Genomic DNA, 19,628 nt, shown 5'->3' with positions numbered 1-19,628 from the left:
GTAGTTTACGAAAGTTCAACAGAAATGCTGGTCTGAATGCTCATTTAACTTCAGTAAGAATAACAATTCACCTTGTTTCCTATTCTATGGGCATAGTGGGAATGAATACAAACGTATCAGCATAGCATCTTGTTTCTTATTTTTCCTGTTACCCATGTTAGGAATGTCGTTCACCTTTTAACCTTATAGCCTAAGCACGGCACAATAATGCTCCTTCCTCATGCTTGCTATTTAACCTATGMGCTCACTCTGGCAATTTTCACCTTCCTCAAGCTCAACCAATAGGAGTACATCTTGGGATGTATTTGTATGTCAATTTACCCTTTTGTTCTCTCACTTGCTGATTATCAGCAACAGTTTTGGACAACCCCACCACCTTAAGGCCAGTCATTGGAACACCTTTCACCCAGCATGGCAGTTTGGATGCCAGCAGCCCCACATAGGGATACATGCCATCACCTGGCTGAGGATCTTCCCTCGGAAATGAGACCGTTCCCAAAACTGTTTCATTAAATTTCATATTACATTCAGTATTTGTTGTTCATTCAGTTAAGCCTGTACTTGACTGAAATTACAGTGTAGCTCACAGTCAAATCTGAGCAGTAAAATTGGGAGTCCGGATTAGAGCCCTGGAAAGCCAGCAACACTGGTCGTGACACTCAGACCCTGATCCTGTGTGTTGTGACGGAACACGAAGTATAAAAAAATGGAACCTAATTGCAAGCAAGGAGCAATGGGGAGGATGGTATGGCGGAAGCAGATGTGGAACGTTAATCGGATGGGGGTGGGAAAAGGATGAATTGACTTTTGTACAAAATAAATGGGAAAAGGAGKCAAATTGCTGTGGAAAATGTCAAGATCTGTTCATACTCCATATCTGGTAGGAGTGTGTTTTTAGTAAAAAACAATGTATGCCAGACTTGGTGAATCTGTTTGAAGCATTTAAAACAGTGGAGAACGCTTTGGGTAAAGTGAAATCGGTGAATATCACGAGAAGTGGGCTTATTTTCATTTTGTGTGTTTCTGCGGATTAGAAAAGGTGTCTGTCGGGTCTCACACACATTGATGCATTTTCTTTGATCTACGGAGCAGGGCACCTGTCAAAGGAGTAATTTCTGGAGTCTCGAAATGAGGTCACTAGCTGTATGGTGTTTCCTCCGACACTGGCTTCAGGGTTAAATGAGCAGTGTGTCAAGAAGCAGTGCGGCTTGGCGGGGTCGTGTTTTTTGGAGGATGCATGGCTCACGACCTTCGCCTCTCCCAAGTCCGAACGGGAGATGTTGATGCACGAAGGACGAATTGTGTGGTAAATGGCATGAAGTTTATCTGTTTTTGTTTTTTATGTGTAGTGTCTCCCTACCCGAGTGGAGCTGGGATATGTGTACTATCCTGTGGGAGCCTTTATATCCAGGCCTTTACAATGTAACTGCTGTAAAATGTTTGGACATGTAGCGAGTGTCTGCACATGGGAGAAGCCAAGCTGTGGGAAAGATCACTATGATGGAGACTGTTTAGCAGAAGAGAATAAACAAGGACCAATGTGTTGTAACTGTGGAAGAGAACATGAAACAAAGTAAGGGCAGTTCAGAGAGTCTTAAACAGAGGCTGTCAAAAAGGTTGAAAGAAGAAATGGTCTCTGAAGGTCCCATAGGGAATACTGTAGGCCTACAGTACTGTTGATCATGCCATTTTATTATACCAGTTGTCCTCGATTGGCCTGAACTCTGACACCTGTTCATCTTAGTGACAGAACTCGGGCCATTGTGATTGATGGGTTTAAGTCAGAATTTCTTGAAGTACATAAAGGTGTTCCGCAGGGGTCGATACTAGGACCTGCTCTTTTCACTATATATACAATTCTATTGGTCAATCTGTTAAAAAAAATATATAATTATTATATGCGTATCATACTTATGTACTCAAACGCCCCGACTGCTGACCTGGCTGTGACAAGGCTACAGTCTGATTTTGCAGTTGTGCAGGAAGCACTTACTGATTTAAAACTCATACTTAATACGGGCAAAACTACACTGAACAAAAATAAACATGCAACAATTTCAAAGATTTTTCATAGAGTTACAGGAAATCAGTCAATTTAAATGAATTCGTTAGGCCCTAATCTATGGATTTCTGGACTGGGAATACAGATATGCATCGGTTGGTCACAGATACCTTTAAAAGAAAAAAGGGAGGGACGTGTGTAGTGGCTTCCTTTCCTCTTTACCATAGCCACTGCCCTCGCCTGAAGAGGGGTTGTTTCGTATGCATACAGTCCACACTCAAGGTTTCCAAACGGCCAAAACATTCAATGAGATCCAGGGATATGGTGCAACAAAAAGGTTTATTCTTATATCTAATTTAAAAAATGATTCTCCAATCAAGCAGAGATTACTTGACATGGAAAATACATAATATGACCTGTTTGTATGTCTGTATGGTCAAAAGACAATACTGCTCCCAAGTCTAGCTAGGACTCCTCCCTCCGAAGGCCCAACTTCCTGCCTTTATCCTAACACACTTACCACAGTACAATGAATGGGCAAGAGGGGGGGCCAAAAACTAACAACAAATGAATATATCTCAATCAGGTAAATATAAATCATAAAGGTACGTACCTAATATTTCATATACATTCATATTTAATATATTGCACAAATGTACATGGAGCTCTGTATGTTCTGTCTTTTATACAAATATGTCCAAATCGGCTCTAACATACCGACCCCTAATTGTTAACTGCACTGAATGCACAACAATTACTTAATATTCAAACGTAGAGCCAATACACAAAACATTCTATACCAGAGCACTATTACAGTTCATAGCTATATACAAGGTCCCATATATGAAAAGAGTCCATAGATCTCAGTCTGAGTTGAAGTGTTCAGGTGTTCAACTTACAAAAAATGTCAAAAGTTTGACGTCCAAAAATGTATGACTACGACATCAAAGAATCAGAGGTGCACATGATTCAAAGATGGCGCACTGTGTGTGTGTGTGTCTCACTCCGCCGCCTCAAGGAGCAGACAGAGTTTATTGATAGGTCTCTGTAAGATATTGGTTTTGGTCTTAACCATGACGCTCCGGACAAGACCATTGGCCCCTGGCAAAGCCTCCACCACACGCCCCATTAGCCAAGAGTTCCTTGGGGCGGTGTCATCGACAATGACCACAAGGTCACGAGGACTGAAGTTTCTCTTAGTTTTGATCAGAACAGTCTATATCTGGTGTGACCACCATTTGCCTCATGCGGCGGGACATCCTTTGCATAGGGTTTGTTTAGGCTGATGATTGTGGCCTGTGGAATGCTGTCCCACTCCTCTTTAATGGCTGTGTAAAGTTGCTGGATATTGGCAGGAACTGGAACACGCTGTCGTACACAATCAAGAGCATCCCAAACATGCTCAATGGGTGACAAGTCTGAGCATGCAGGACATGGAAGAACTGGGACATGTTCAGCTTCCAGGAATAGTGTTCAGATCCTTGGGACATGGCGCTGTGCATTATCATGCTGAAACATGAGGTGATGTCAGCAGGTGAATGGCATGACAATGGGCCTCTGGATCTTGTCACGGTATCTCTGCATTCAGATTGCAATTGTGTTTGTTGTCCATAGCTTATGCCTCCCCATACCGTAACCCCACCGCTACCATGGGGCACTCTGTTCAGAACATTATCAGCAAAACGCTCACCCATACATGCTGTCTGCCATCTGCCCGGTACAGTTGAAACCGGGATTCATCCGTGAAGAGCATACTTCTCCAGCAGCCATCGAAGGTGAGCATTTGCCAACTGAAGTCGGTTACGATGCCAAACTGCAGTCAGGTCAAGACCCTGGTGAGGACGACGAGCATGCAGATGAGCTTCCCTGTAAGAAGGGCTTTATAAATAAATTTGATTGATTGGTTGTGCAACCCCAGTTTCATCAGCTGTCCGGGTCCAACAAGTGAAGCAGCCGGATGTGGAGGTCCTGGGCACACGTGGTCTGCGGTTATAAGGCCTTTTGGACGTACTGCCAAATTCTCTAAAATGGAGGCGGCTTATGGTAGAGAAATTAATATTCAATTCTGTGGCAACAGCCCTGGTGGACATTCCTGTAGTCAGCATGCCAATTGCACGCTCTCTCATCTTGAGACATCTGTGGCATTGTGTTGTGACAAAACTGCACATTTTAGAGTGACCTTCAGATGCAATCGTTATGCAAGTGCAGGAAAGAATGAAAGTGTCTGTGCCACCAGTAAGTACAGATAGTAGTATAAATCCCCCTGCATAGTACCCGCAGCCAGACAATTTTCTCAAGGCTTCTGGAAAGAAATACTTGTCAGCATGCTCAACCGATGTTGGTCATTCAGCCGACAAAAACTTTCAACTGGTTGTCCCCATTCAGCAAAGAGTCAGAGGCCGAGCCTTCTCAGGTCTCTCCTTCACCCGTTACGTGGTCTGACCCACAGAAGCCTCCCACCATTAGCTCTGACAAATTGAAAACCTTAGTCATTGGTGACTCCATTACCCACAATATTAGACTTAAAAAGGATTATCCAGCGATCATACACTATTTACCAGGGGGCAGTGCTACCGACGTAAAGGTTAATCTGAAGAGGGTGCTGGCTAAGGCTAAAACTGGCAAGCGTAGAGAGTATAGGGATATTGTAATCCACGTCGGCACCAACAATGTTAGGATGATAGTCATAGGTCACCATGTGCAACATAGCTTCAGCGTGTAAATTAGCTAGAAAGATGTGTCGGCATCGAGTAATTGTCTCTGACCCCCTCGCAATTAGGGGGAGTGATGAGCTCTACAGCAGAGTCTCACAACTCAATCGCTGGTTAAACTGTTTTCTGCCCCTCCCAAAATATAGATTTTTTTAGATAATTGGTCCTCTTTCTGGAACCATCAAACCTGGCCTGCTGAGGAGGGACGGACTCCATCCTAGCTGGAGGGATGCTCTCATCTTATCTATCGACATAGACAGGGCTCTAACGCCACAATGAGTTCGGGTGCAGGCCAGGCAGCAGGCTGTTAGCCAGCCTGCCAGCTTAATGGAGTCTGCCACTAACACAGTCAGTGTAGTCAGCTCAGCTATCCCCATTGAGACCGTGTGTTTATAACTAGGGCTTTATAACTACATTTTATTTATTTATTGATTGTCCCCAGCACAAGGTGCACCTGTGTAATGATCATGCTGTTTAATCAGCGTCTTCATATGCCACACCTGTCAAGTGGATGGATTCTCTTGGCAAAGGAGAAATGCTCACTAACTGGGATGTAAACAAATTTTCTTGGGGGGGGCAGTGCCTGGGGAACCCCTGGGGGTCCCTGAACTACAGCATTCCCTCTCTCTACATTGGTTTGCTACACTGGTGGCAGCAGAGGGATGCCTATAGGCATTTGTGTAGAACCTTACAATGCCTAAAGTCAAGCAACATAGGACCTCTTGGCATAATTTGCAGTGACAGCACAGATACAGTAATCTTTGGTGACAGGGACCATGGTTGAGCCTTCCCCACCACCACCCACCCTAATTTGAAACACTGGTGTTAGAAGTGGGATTGCACCCAATTGAGTGTGTTTCTTGTACAAGATCCATCACCACCTCTGAACATGAAATAAGGAACGCAAACTACTTAGAGGTCTGCCCCTCTGCTCCATAACAACAAAAACATTACTTTCGTAATTCACTGTGACCATTTTACTTGATTACTCACTGTATTTCCCGCCAGTTGGCCGTTATTGCTCCCGGGAAATCCCAATTCAAACTGTCTTACATAAGATAATGACTCGTTGTTTTCGTCATGGTCACCGTTCGAAATGTAACAATCCGGTTGTACACTCCCGGTAACCGTATACTTCCCAAGCTCCGAGTCCCCCCTCCCTGACGTTGTCACTTTGGTAGAGGCCGCTTCGACTTTTTTTTCACGCCGAGCGGAGCAAGATGGCGGCTGTACTGCCGAGGACGAGGTGTAGTAGCCGCTCGGCATGAACATTTATTTTTGAAATAAATTGATTAAAATCAAACGGAAATATTTGAACGTCGGACTACAAGGGGCGTGCACTACTTCACTCCATTACAATAATCGACATTTTGTATATTGTCTTAAGATTTTTTTTCTGACAACATGATCACATTGTAGTAGCTAGCTCACTAAACTAGCAAGCATAGCCAGCCTACCACCGTAGCAAACGCAGGAGAAAGTGTAGAATGGGAGAAAAGCTAGAACTCAAGCTGAAGTCGCCGGTTGGAGCCGAAGCTGCTGGCTATCCGTGGCCGTTACCAGTATACGTAAGTATTTAATCAGACCAAACAATTTGCCAGCTAACGTATAACTTGGGCAACCAAGTCAGTACTGGATTTATTAATCTATGTAATGTTGCTAGCTAACGTTAATTCGCTAACGGTAGCTACTAGCTAATGATCCGCTTGCTAGCTAAGGTTACTTACTAAGCCAAGGCAAGCCATGCAGGTCAGACAGACGGCCCACTAGTCTACCACCACTGAGTTAGCATACAGTGTAGATAATACATTTTCGGAGCTATCCAGAAGCGACAAATGTGCACGTGGAGTGAAAGTAGATATTGCATTACGGTATAACGTTATCCATCCACTAAGTGGGATAGGCACCTAATGTGGCTACATACTGAACCTAAAACCAAGGCTAATTAACGTTACTATAGTAACGTAAACTCGTACATCGCCTTGGTCCGTACAATTGCCCTTATTTTAGCGCCCCAAAAACGTAATACTTCCAGATCAGCTGTAATGTCAATAACATTGTAAAGCACAATTTCTCCCCTTTCCAACAGAATCAATTACATGACCTAAACACTGCCCGTTTCTGCATAATTCAAGCAGGKAATGAGCACCGTCGGGTCTTTTTAAAAATGGCAGGTGGGGGAAGCGAAACTAATGCGTGATAGTGAGAAGGAGAGATGTCTTGTGGGAAAATTGCTTTTTTTTTTCACTCGATCTGTCCAACTTATCACCTTATTGCCTCTAAAATGTAAATAAAACACTATAAAGAGTTTATATAATGTGTGATTACATACCTATTTGAAGGTTTGTGTCGAATTTGAATCGGGTTTTTAGGGCGGTGCTAAATTGATCTTAGAAGTTAACAGCGGCTTTGAGAATGATGATGACGCAAAAAATGACTAGGTATCCCCCTTACCCCCGTCACTGTCCATTTCTTGTTTTTAAAGGATGAGAGAAGTGCTACACCTGGTGGAGAGAGATTGTAAGACAGAAATAGTTGCTTTATGCGTGCTGTACGTTACGACATGACACGCCACGATGTAACGGAGGGTCCGTTTTTTTCAACTTTTCGCCAATACTATAGAGCCATTACCATGTCGATCAACGCTTGAATAGAAACCTAGTTCACACCCCCGATTTTGAAGTCAACACAGTCGCTGCAGTCCCATTAGTTGTCTTTGTAGCCTCGTTTGAATGTTGCGGTTGCGCACATTTGTACGTAATGGGGTGAGTTTACGTTAGTGTACACAAATCWTTAGATAGGAGGATTTCACAAATCACACGAGAAACATTGCACACTTAGCTAACTACATCGGTTCCTCGTTTTCATAAGTCTAGCTGACATTCCACGTTAGGTCATTAGCTTTAACAGTTTTATTTAACTCTCGTTATAATTCTGTCTAAAATGCTGACCAGACCGCACGTATAACACGTGCATGTTGATTTTGTCCACCCACAGACGCGATCAGGACACGCAGGTTGAAATATCAAAACAAACTCTGAACCAACTATATTAATTTGGGGACAGGTTGAAAAGCATTAAATATTTGCCAATTTAGCTAGCTTGCTATTGCTAGCGAATTTGTCCTGAGATATAAACATAGTTATTTTACCAGAAAAAGGTCCTCTACTCAGACAATTAACCCACAGATAAAAGGGTAAACCAAGTTCGTTTCTAGTAATCTCTCCTCCTTCAAGCAGCTGCTGCTGCTGCTTCTTTGGACTATATATGGCAGTTGGCAACTAACTTTAAAGTGCATTACCACTACTGACTGGAGTGTGTACCTCAATTCCTGTTTCAATCACCTATGTAGGTATATGGTCCTAAAAACCAATGAGGAGATGGCACGTGGGTATGTGCTTCTAAAAACCAATGAGGAGATGGCACGTGGGCATATGCTTCTAAAAACCAATGAGGAGATGGCACGTGGGTATGTGCTCCTAAAAACCAATGAGGAGATGGGAGCGCCGCGCGGGACTTGCAGTGTCACAAATAGAACCAGGTTCTATTTTAGCGGCTGGTGTCGCAGATGCTCGTGAGCAGTGTGGGTGCAATGATTGAATAACATGTATGTGTATATTTATTTTGCAATGCTCACACACGCAACACGAGCGGTGTGGTCAGCATGTAACGTTAAACATTTAACAAACATTAGCTAGCTCGCAAACTTTAGCACCTGACCTACTTACTAGTACATGCATAAAAATGGGTTGGTTACCAGTAAGTTTCTTTGCTAACTACTAGCCATGTATTTATGTTAGCTAGCAAGTAATATTTTTTTCGTGTGGGTCAGACTCTGTGGGATGTTTTTAGTGACACCCCAAGTGGTGTAATGTTAAAGTACTTAAGTACTTTACTTTACTAGTACTTTACTTTCCAATTTATATTTTTGACAACTTTTAATTTTACTCCACTAGCGTTACATTCCTAAAGAAAATAATGTACTTTTTACTCAATACATTTTCCCTGACACCCAAAAGTACTTAAATGCTCAACAGGACATGAAAATGGTCCAATTCACGCACTTATCAAGAAAACAACCCTTCTTATCCCTACTGCTTCTGATTTGGTGGACTCACTAAACACATGCTTCATTTGTAAATTATGTCTTGAGTGTTGGAGTGTGCCCTTAACTATCCATAAATTAAAAATATATAAATAAAAATCGTGCTGTCTGGTTTCTCTAATATAAGGAATATTTTTTATTGAACCTTTATTTAACTAGGCATGTCAGTTAAGAACAAATTCTTATTTACAATGACAGCCTGGCAAAAAATTATTTGGTTGACCGTTTTATGTGTGAATTAATTGTCGGAGTAGAGGACCTTGTTATTTGACCTGAAATGCACAACTCAATGTTTATATCCCAGGACAAATTAGCTAGCAACAGCAAGCTAGCTTAATAGGACAAATTAGCTAGCAAGCTAACTAGCTAAATTGCCCTAAATGTTTAATGCTTTCTGACCTGTTCCCAAATTAATGTAATTGGTTCAGAGTTTGTTTTGATATTTTAACCTGCGTGTCGTGATCGCGTTTGGTGTAGGGGGACAAAATACATTTATGCACGATGGCGTACGCGCGCAGCCGATTTGGGTTCCGTGTAAGAGAGTTTTATAAATAAGCAACAACCAGTGGGTCTTGCGACGGGTATACAGAGATGACCAGTTTACAGAGGAGTATAGAGTGCAGTGATGTMTCCTATAAGGAGCATTGATGGCAAATCTGATGGCCGATTGGTAAAGAACATCTAGCCGCTCGAGAACACCCTTACCTGCCGATCTATACATTTTGTCTAGCATGGGTAGGATGGTCATTTGAATCAGGGTTAGTTTGGCAGCTGGGGTGAAAGTGTAGCGATTACGATAGATGAAACCAAGTCTAGATTTAACTTTAGCCTGCAGCTTGGATATGTGCTGAGAGAAGGACAGTGTGCCGTCTAGCCATACTCCCAAGTACTTGTATGAGTTGATTACCTCAAGCTCTAAACCCTCAGAAGTAGTAATCACACCTGTGGGGAGAGGGGCATTCTTCTTACCAAACCACATTACCTTTGTTTTGGAGGTGTTCAGAACAAGGTTAAGGGTAGAGAAAGCTTGTTGGACACTAAGAAAGCTTTGTTGTAGAGCGTTTAACACAACATCCGAGGAGGGACTATCATCTGCCTGAGCTATGTTGTTGATGTAAATTGAGAAGAGCATTGGGCCTAGGATTGAGCCTTGGGGTACTCCCTTGGTGACTGGCAGTGGCTGAGACAGCAGATTGTCTGACTTTATACTTTATACACTGCACTCTTTGAGAGAGGTAGTTAGCAAACCAGATACCTCAGAGACACCAATACTCCTTAGCCAGCCCACAAGAATGGAATGGACTACCGTATCAAAAGCTTTGGCCAAGTCAATAAAAAATAGCAGCACAACTTTGCTTAGTATCAAGGGCAATGGTGACATAATTTAGGACCTTTTAGGTTGCAGTGACACATCTATAACCGGAGCGGAAACCAGATTGCATACCAGAGAGAATACTATAGACATCAAGAAGTCCAGTCAGTTGATTATTGGCAAGTTTTTCCAACACTTTTGATAAACAGGGCAAAATAGAAATAGGCCTATAACAGTTAGGATCAGCTTCATCTCCCTCTTTAAATAAATCATGAACATTGGCTGCCTTCCAGCAATGGGAACCTCCCCAGAGAGGAGAGACAGGTTAAAAAGGTRYGAMATAGGCTTGGCGATGATAGGGGCAGCAACCTTAAAGAAGAAAGGGTCTAAACCATCTGACCCAGATGTTTTTTGGGGGTCAAGTTTCAGGAGCTCCTTTAGCACCTTGGACTCAGTGACTGCCTGCAGGGAGAAACTTTGTAGTGGGTCAGGGGAAAAAGAGGGAGAAGCATTGGGGATAATCTCATTAGAAGGGGTGGGAGATGAGGAAATGTTGGCTGGGCAAGGAGGCATGGCTGAGTCAAATAGGAATCCTGACTTAATGAAGTGGTGAAATGGTTTATACTTTTACTTTTTGATATTTAAGTATATTTTTGAAATTACTTTTACATTTGATACTTAAGTATATTTAAAATGAAATACTTTTAGACTTTTACTCAAGTATTATTTTACTGCGTGACTCCCGTTTAGTTGAGTAATTTTCTATTAAGGTATCTGTACTTTTACTCAAGTATGACAATTGGGTACTTTTTCAACTACTGGAATCCCCCCTCATTTGCAATACGTGGAATTCAACTCATGTATGCATTTAATTTTGCCGAAACTTTCAGCAATGTAACGTTAGCTATACAAAAAGAAGGGAATTTGTTTAGCAAAATATTGTGCTGAAAAATTACAGCCACTGTAGTAGCTAGCTAGACTATAGGTGACTAAACTCAACACAATGGTGAAGGAAGTTTCTGATGAACTCCACCAACAGAGTTGATCAGAGACCAGGCATTGTGGAATTCAGCTCTGACTACAAGATCAAAAGTATTTCCTTTTACTTATGTTGGTCCTCTGTATTTAGATGCCTTTCTTTGTTTGCTGAAATCATACTTTTTAATAAAATGTTAATCAAATACAACCACCTACTGTTTCATCATTGCTGTTGCTCTAAGATGGCAACTTAGCATGAATGTCAACAAGGAAACATTTAGTGGCTGTATTTGATTTAACGTTTTATTAAAAAGTATGAATTCCAGCTAACAAAGGCACGCAACTACAGAGGACAAACTTAGGTACAGGGTATGCATTTCATAATATAATATATTGAAAGTATAGACCTTGGGCGAATAGATGTAGTCGGAGCTGAATTTCACAAAGATTATTAGAAACTTACTTCACCATGGAGTTGAATTTAGTCAGCTAGCTGGAATCCAAATGAAAATGGCTCTGCCTGGCGGTCACTGCCTTTAATGACGTCTACTGTTCCTGTTATTGCACACTCTTTGGGAATCTGGGGGATAGCTGGCGACTGGGCTTGAACCGTTTTGCAACTTGTTTGGATGAATTATTACACCCCTGCACTCATGGGACAAAGCACCTTCTGTGCCAATAGGAAGAATGACCACATCAGAAGCTATAATTTGCAGCTGCATAGAAGGTACGATACATAATTCCCCATAACTGTAGTTCCTTATATTTGTGTTTCAAAAGGCAAGTTGTGGATGGCAAAAGTCTGCACCCACTATGGATATATTTTGCTTTTTCACTGGGTCACAAGAAAACAATGAAAATTAGGGATATACCATCCCATGTCACTCCCACGTGTGTCTCATTGTTTGATCACAAATATCCATCCCAATTTTGAAACCAGTGCAGCAAATTCAGGGAATTAGCTGAAAGAGTTGAACTTGGAACCTAGTCACGAACATAAACGTGAACACCCAATACAATATTGCTAACGAAGTTTAGTCTCCTCAAACATGTTTTAGTGCAGAGGCGACTACTAACAGCCAGCAGCAAGGGTGTGTTAGACTGAGTACTAATTACAACTCTTTTGGCATCCAGAAATAGCCTATATAGCTTGAAGAATATATGGAGGACTAGGCTACGTTTGGGTTGTTAGATGCAAATGCCACTGAATAAACCTGTAGGGTAGGTTGAATGTGGACAATAGTCTATTGCATTCCATGGGTTTTTTAAAGCTTTTGCAGACTGGTGATCCTGGGTAGATTTAAAAACAGTTGATTAAAAACAATGAATCAATGCTGAGTGTTCTTTATGATGTTGGCACCATGTAGGGTTGGGCGGTATACCGTATCTTACAATATACCGGTATTGATACACGGACCGGTTTGGGTTTTTACTTTACCTTCTATAATGCTATTTGAATGTTTGGTTTGTTAAATGTGATGTAACTTCCATTTTTATAGTTTACTTCACTACTTGAGTCAAATGTAATTAGAGCAAACGTAATTAGCTATACAGTCTGATAATACCAGTGATGGTGTTAACCTAAGTCAGTATTTTGTTTGTGCAACAGTATCTTTTTAATCAAAGAGGAATACATTAAGCACGAATGTTAGCTACATGAAGAATCTAAGAGAGAACATTAAATGTAGCCAAAAATTATAGGGTCCCCTAGTTAACACTTATCAACACTTTGGTTCCTACCCTGTCACAATAACTCCTCCTTGGCATTTTCATTCGTTGTCATGTCTAACACTGTATTCAAAATGCCAACTATTTATATTCTAACTATAGAATTGGAATAAACATTCTATTTCCATGATTCCAACAGTTCATCCAAGTTTTTTGATCTAATTTGCAAGTAAACAACATTTGCTTAAAAATAAGGCCTTTATTGTTTGCCCTCATGCAGCCCTAGGTAGCAGTGTGGAAATGATCTCAAATGAGTGCCTGAAATGCAGAAATGTATGACAATGCTGAAAATACATTTTGGTTGAAGTTGAATTGAACAGTCTAAAACAATCAGAATGGAGAAAGACCCATTGAAATCACTTAGAATATATGTGTCGCCACCCTAGTGTCACACACTACTCATAAAGCAAATGTAGAACTTTTATTAATCAAAAACATAAAATACTGTCAAATACCATCTTACCGTCCAAAATGTTTTTTATACCATGATGTGGTGTTTTGGCCATATCACCCAGCCCTTGGACCATTACCAAGCTTCTTTAGATTTTGCATCAATATAGTTTAAAAATATTTTAACCTATGTTGAACTTACTAGATAGAACATATGTTGAAAATATTTATCCTAGTTAGGGCCCTAGTACAACTCCAACAACACATTTGCTGGCAGATTCTTGTGTTTTTAGACCTTGCATGTGCAGCATGCCTTGAACATATCCTTTAGCTGAATGCTAAAGTTTAGCAGATTGTACAAGCGATTACAGAAATGGAAGCAGATTAAATGGTTGTGGTTTCTCTGGTGGCTTCAAGTGTGTTTCAGGTGTATTTCTCATTTTATAGTAAATTGTGGTGAGACTGTGCTAAAAAAAAAATGAATAACCTGAAACAGAATTTCTCAGAACAGCACGGAGGAGTGTTGTCTGTTTGGGACCTGTAGTGTCACACTGGGTAATGCTCCTTTACGTCAGAGTACAGGAACTAGGCAGTGCTGCTGCTGACGCAATCCTCCACAGTTGGACTCGGCTGACTTCACTCCATTACGCCAGAGACCGATAAGAGCACTGTTGCATGACTGGCCATTTCTCAGGAAAAGGCATTTTGCAAACTGTTTAGAGCTGCTGGTGCCTCAGTTATTCTGTCGAAGTTGGTGTCTTGATATCATAAATATAGACTTAAATATCATAGGCATGTCCTGCACTGAGTAACAAGGCAGCCAGTGCTCATTATCTGTATGTGTGGCGTCCCAGCACTGTTTTCAATAAGGACCTCCTAGACAATTCCTCAATATCCACTTTGAGGACATGAAGGGGCGTTAAATAAGACTAGGATTACAAAACACTTGAGTCTGCAAACCACATGCCCTTGATGTTTCATTGTGGCTATTTTTGCACAGTTTGATCTATGGAAGAGGACTGTCACTGTAATAACGCTTGAGCAGACTACTTAATTTCCATGAGTATGTTACTGTGCAATATGTCACTATTCAGATGAAGTTGTATTAATAATGCTGCCCACTGCTCTCCACCACAAAAGATAGATCACACATACTCCAGCACTTCTGACTCCCGAAGTGCAACCCAAATCGCCCCATTCACCCACAGATAAACAACGCACACTGTGCTCTTGTGTTGTGCAGTGAACAACAACAGAGTTGTAATATATGCTGCCTGCGTGTCTCCCCACGCCGAAGCTGTTACCACCACATGCTTGAATACTCTTTCTCTCACACACCCAGTCACCATCTGCAGATTTAAGTCATCCGTAACTGCTTCCATATGAAGTACACCTCTTCTGCTGCAGAGGCCTWTGTTAAAAAAAAAATCTTGGTGCTTTAACTAAAGCCAGAATGCCTTTAAACAAGACACTATTTGAATCAATGTCATCTTGCCTAGTTTGTGTTGTCGATAGCCTAGCTAATGGTGTTCATGTGTTCCTCTCAAGTGTGTTTGAAGTTCAACTTTGTAACAAGCCAATCCCTCCTTAGACAAACCATGTGACCTGTGTTGTTATCAGTGAATAGGATAAAGAAGACAGGCATGTATAAGGCAGTTCCACCTGCCTCCCTCACCTACTGAACAACATGCGGGTGAAAACGGATACCGATAAGGACAATAAGTCACTGGACCATAGTCCAACGCTATAGAAGCCTGTCACCATGTTCTAGGACAGGCAGCGTTTTGATGGAGTCAGTTATCTTTCTCTGTGGTAATGATATCACTGTTGCACACGGTTAGTTATTTGATTATTGGCCGTTACTAATGCGTAGTGAAGCAGGCGTTATGCCCGGCCGTCCGGCTGTGTGTCATGGTGAGGTGAAGAGAGCGTGAAAGAGAGGGGGAGGGAGGGAGTGGGTGGGTGCGTCAGTTCCGTCGTGTGCCCACAGCAGGGGGTCAGGAGGAGCGGAGGAGAAGAGAGTGTGGGATTGGCTGAGAGCTCCTATCTCATGTGCCACACGCTCTCTTTCTCTCAGCCAGAGTTTATTTTTAGCACCACAGTGGGTGTTGCTGCGTGCCGTCTGTGTGAGCGGCAGGAACACCCCCCTCTCGCCGCCTCCGCACACTCACGCACACACTGCTGTCAGTCTGGGACTAGCGCGTTAACCCTCGTTTTGGCTGCATGTATTCTGTGATGGTTGCATTACTAGGCTATTCATAGCAGCGTTTGCTCCTCTTGTGAAACGCTTTGCCTCCCTTGTGGCGGGAGATTTTATTTCATATCCTCTGTGGTGCAATAATCTCAGGCCTGGTGTTATTGGCAGCGGTGCCATGGCGGGAGTTGTGGTGCTATTGAGCGGGAAGCGCTGAGCCTAGTAACTGGAGGCTGCTACTGTGCCAATACCAGTCCAGCTGAAAGCAGCTGGGCCTGGCTGGCTGGAGGTCGCTCTCTACCTTCTTCCCTCACTCCCACCCTCCTTCGTTCCCTCACGCCGAGCCCCTCCCAGGCCCCGCGCTGGAGCAGGACACAGAAAGTGGGTCACTGGGTTAGCTCAGGCTGCCAGCAGCCAGTGTGACTGAAATCCTGCAGTTCCTCTCATGCTGCAGCAGTGCTCTGACAAAACCCAGCAATCTTAAGTGACAGAGTGCTTCACATGCTCACAGTCTCCCAGACCACATCCAGTTAGAGAATGTCTGCTTGATAACAGTGATACACTCAGTGGTGTCTCCTGAATTGTTATGCTGGCAGTCATAACTACTATGGTTTGCGCTGTGTGTGGATTATTAAGTCATTGAGTGCTGCTGGCCTTATCTGACCCGGCTGTCTGAACTCGTGTTGGTAGCTGTTAGCATATTTGTGTACATTTTTGGGATATCTGTATAGCTTTTGGTTACTGCCAGTCTGTTATATACTGTAGTAAGTCAGTATTTTTATTGGCTGTCAAGAAATGCTTTTTGCATAAACAAATCGTACTGAGAGTACTCAATCTCGCTTCTCTCCTGTGTTCACTTTCTGTCTCCAGGACAAACACCACGATGCTGCTCATGAAATCATTGAGACCATTCGGTAAGTAACTAGCACCTTTCTCCTATCAATCTCAAAAGCATGGTGCAGTGAGTGACTGCACTTCTTGACTGAGTTAGACTACTAGATCAAAGTGAACCATGTGTTGACCATTGTTCTCAGGTGGGTGTGTGAGGAGATCCCAGACCTTAAGCTGGCCATGGAGAACTATGTCCTCATCGACTACGACACCAAGAGGTGAGCCGAGGGTCAGACGATGAGGAACAAGGATTATGATGCTGCTCTGAAGCACAGTCTAACAGAGCACCTGTAGTCACAGTCAAACACCATAGTAACATAACACTTAGACATCCAGAGTATGAACCAAATGGACCTCACCTCCACTTTACATTTGAAGGATAATTATTCCCAGAAGGTAATTAAGATATTAATGGCAGCGATGTTAATTTAGGAATATTTTTGTTTCCCGTGGCAGCAGCCCAAAAGAGATGAGAAGGAGTCTCGTAGAGGGATGGCAAACTGATATGCAATTAGCATTCCTGTGTCCAGGGTGCTGGACAAGCTCACAAACAAAGTCATGGGCTGTTGGTTTCTTGTCATACAATGTTGATGTTATTTCTTTATTTCTATGTGTGTTGTTACAGCTTCGAGAGTATGCAGAGACTTTGTGACAAATACAATAGAGCCATCGACAGCATCCACCAGCTGGTGAGTTGGAATGTCTCCAGATGAGTTGCGTCAAGCTTATTTGTCCACACATTAATTCAAGCAGACGTCTTTCTTGTAGACGTATTGTCACCGAGGGTAAAACCTAGCTCACTTCAGCCCAGCAATATGTTTATATCCTAGCTATGTAATATACTGATTCTAAACCTCTTCTCCCGTATGTGTGTCACAGTGGAAAGGCACAACTCCGCCCCTGAAGTTGAACAAGCGGCCGTCCAATGGGCTGCTCAGACACATCCTGCAGCAGGTGTATAACCACTCGGTCACGGACCCCGAGAAGCTCAACAACTATGAGCCCTTCTCCCCCGAGGTGTACGGCGAGACCTCCTTTGACCTGGTGGCCCAGATCATCAACGAGATGGAGATGATGGAGGATGACACCTTCGTAGACCTCGGCAGCGGTCTGTGTTTGTTTACGATGTCAATGTTTACTTCTGAATGAGATAACCAGTCTTAATGTGTGTCTCTGTGTGTTGATGTGGGATGTGTCTAAATAAGCAGGTTGGTGCTATTTTTGACTCGCAATTATCTGTAATTGCAGGGGTGGGACAAGTGGTGCTGCAGGTTGCCGCAGCAACGAACTGTAAACACTACTTTGGTGTGGAGAAGGCAGACATTCCAGCCACTTATGCTGAGGTAAGTTCCCACATCTAGCTTAAGAGTCTTGGTTATCTTGATGATTGTCAGTCAACGGAGAAGGAACAGATTTTAGAATGACTGTAATGTTTGCGGTTTGCCTTTCAGTCTATGGATAAAGAATTTAAGAGGTGGATGAAGTGGTATGGGAAGAAACACGGGGACTACACGGTATGTGGTATTCTGTTGTCATGACAGACGTGTGTCACTCAGAAATTGTCCCTGAGTAATCGATGTGCAACTCATGTTCCTCTTTATTTTATTTTAAAGCTGGAGAGGGGGGATTTCCTGTCTGAAGTGTGGAAGGACAGGATCGCCAACACAAGGTGCATTATCTCTATGTACACTGGATGATACCACTGTGTATTTACACACATCTGAACATGAAGAGAAACATCAGCACAGCTTCAACTCTAAATCTTTTTCTTCCTCTTCCCCCTTTTCTCCTGTTCCCCGTTTGTCTAGCAGTGTTATTTTTGTGAACAACTTTGCCTTTGGTCCAGAAGTGGATCACCAGCTGAAGGAGCGCTTTGCTAACATGAAGGAAGGTAGGTAGAAAATGGCCCTTTTGTTACCCAGTGTCAAGGACACCCTACCATATTGTTGTTATAGCAAATGAAGAACCTGGGATCATTTCAATATGTTATTGATTCAGCTGCTTTCATTAGTGATAACAAGAGAGAGGGTAACATGCTGTAGCTAATGGCAGCTGTGTCAACTCCACGCACTTCACCTCTGACCTCTCAGCTGTGTGACCTCTCCTCCACATGACCCCGTCTTTTAAAAGACAGATATGAGAGGATCTATAATCTATGCTACCATTGATAATGTATAGCAGACACACACAGATCAATGGTTTGATCTGGGACTCATTATAGATCAGTGTTTGTATTGTTTACTTTTAATCTGTCAATTTCAAACAACCTTTTGTGAAGTGCCTTCATGAAAAGTTCATCTTTGTTTCTTTCTCTTAGGTGCGAAAATTGTATCATCAAAACCTTTTGCACCTCTAAATTTTCGAATCAACAGTCGAAACTTGAGTGGTAAGTCTTCATCATGGAACAAGTTTATGTTCAGGGCAGACCCCGGAAATGGAACTGCAGAAATGTCAACAGAATTATGTAGATAATGTTATTAACATGAACACTGTCTGATTCAAAACTAAAAGTTGCACATACATTTTTTTCTTTTTAATCATAGTTGAAATATTTTGCATCAATTATAGCGCATCTTGGGTCATTTCCCTTGCAACGTTCCGACGTTGCTATATTTAACCTTAGTTACATTTGTTGCACACCGGTGTTCGGTGTTTTTCGTTTCGCCAGCTCAAATAAGACGTTGCCTTCACTGATCGAGATGAACCCCGAAATGAGGAAATACTTTTGGTCATGCAGTGTATGTGAACACCTGCTCGTCGAACATCTCATAACACAATCATGGACATTAATATGGAGTTGGTCCACCTTTTGCTGCTATAACAGCCTCCACTCTTCTTTACACCACGCGCTTGGCATTGCGCATAGTGATCTTAGGCTTGTGTGCGGCTACTCGGCCATGGAAACCTATTTCATGAAGCTCCCAACGAACAATTAATTTGCTGATGTTGCTTCCAGAGGCAGTTTTGAAGTCGGTAGTGAGTTTTGCAACTGAGGACAGACGATGTTACCGCGCTTCAGCACTCTGCTGTCCCATTCTGTAAGCTTGTGTGGCCTACCACTTTGTGGCTGAGCCGTTGTTGCTCCTAGACGTTTCCACTTCACAATAACAGCACTTAACGTTGACCGGGGCAGCTCTAGCCTGGCAGAAATTTGAGGAACTGACATGTTGGAAAGGTGGCATCCTATGACGGTGCCACGTTGAAAGCCACTGAGCTCTTCAGTAAGGCCATTCTACTGCCAATGTTTGTCTATGGAGATTGTATGGCTGTGAGCTTGATTTTATATATCTGTCAGCAACAAGTGTGGCTGAAATAGC

General features: G+C 42.6%; 1 protein-coding gene across 1 annotated transcript in view; it reads left to right on the top strand.

Annotated features, from left to right (window-relative positions):
• The first annotated feature begins 5,905 nt into the window (after positions 1 to 5,905).
• The window catches only part of LOC111975388 (histone-lysine N-methyltransferase, H3 lysine-79 specific), a 29,438-nt gene continuing 15,715 nt past the window's right edge, over positions 5,906 to 19,628 (top strand). Inside the window, 10 exon segments of the mRNA XM_024003649.2 lie at positions 5,906 to 6,281; positions 16,291 to 16,334; positions 16,455 to 16,529; positions 16,937 to 17,000; positions 17,191 to 17,419; positions 17,560 to 17,654; positions 17,763 to 17,825; positions 17,925 to 17,980; positions 18,120 to 18,202; positions 18,629 to 18,697. Coding sequence (XP_023859417.2) covers positions 6,201 to 6,281; positions 16,291 to 16,334; positions 16,455 to 16,529; positions 16,937 to 17,000; positions 17,191 to 17,419; positions 17,560 to 17,654; positions 17,763 to 17,825; positions 17,925 to 17,980; positions 18,120 to 18,202; positions 18,629 to 18,697 — 859 coding nt within the window. The 5' untranslated portion in view covers positions 5,906 to 6,200.

Source organism: Salvelinus sp. IW2-2015, linkage group LG16 (assembly GCF_002910315.2).
Source record: "Salvelinus sp. IW2-2015 linkage group LG16, ASM291031v2, whole genome shotgun sequence".
NCBI lineage: Eukaryota > Metazoa > Chordata > Actinopteri > Salmoniformes > Salmonidae > Salvelinus > Salvelinus sp. IW2-2015.
The sequence above is the reverse complement of the archived record's forward strand: the minus strand, read 5'-3'. Positions and strand labels throughout refer to the sequence as shown.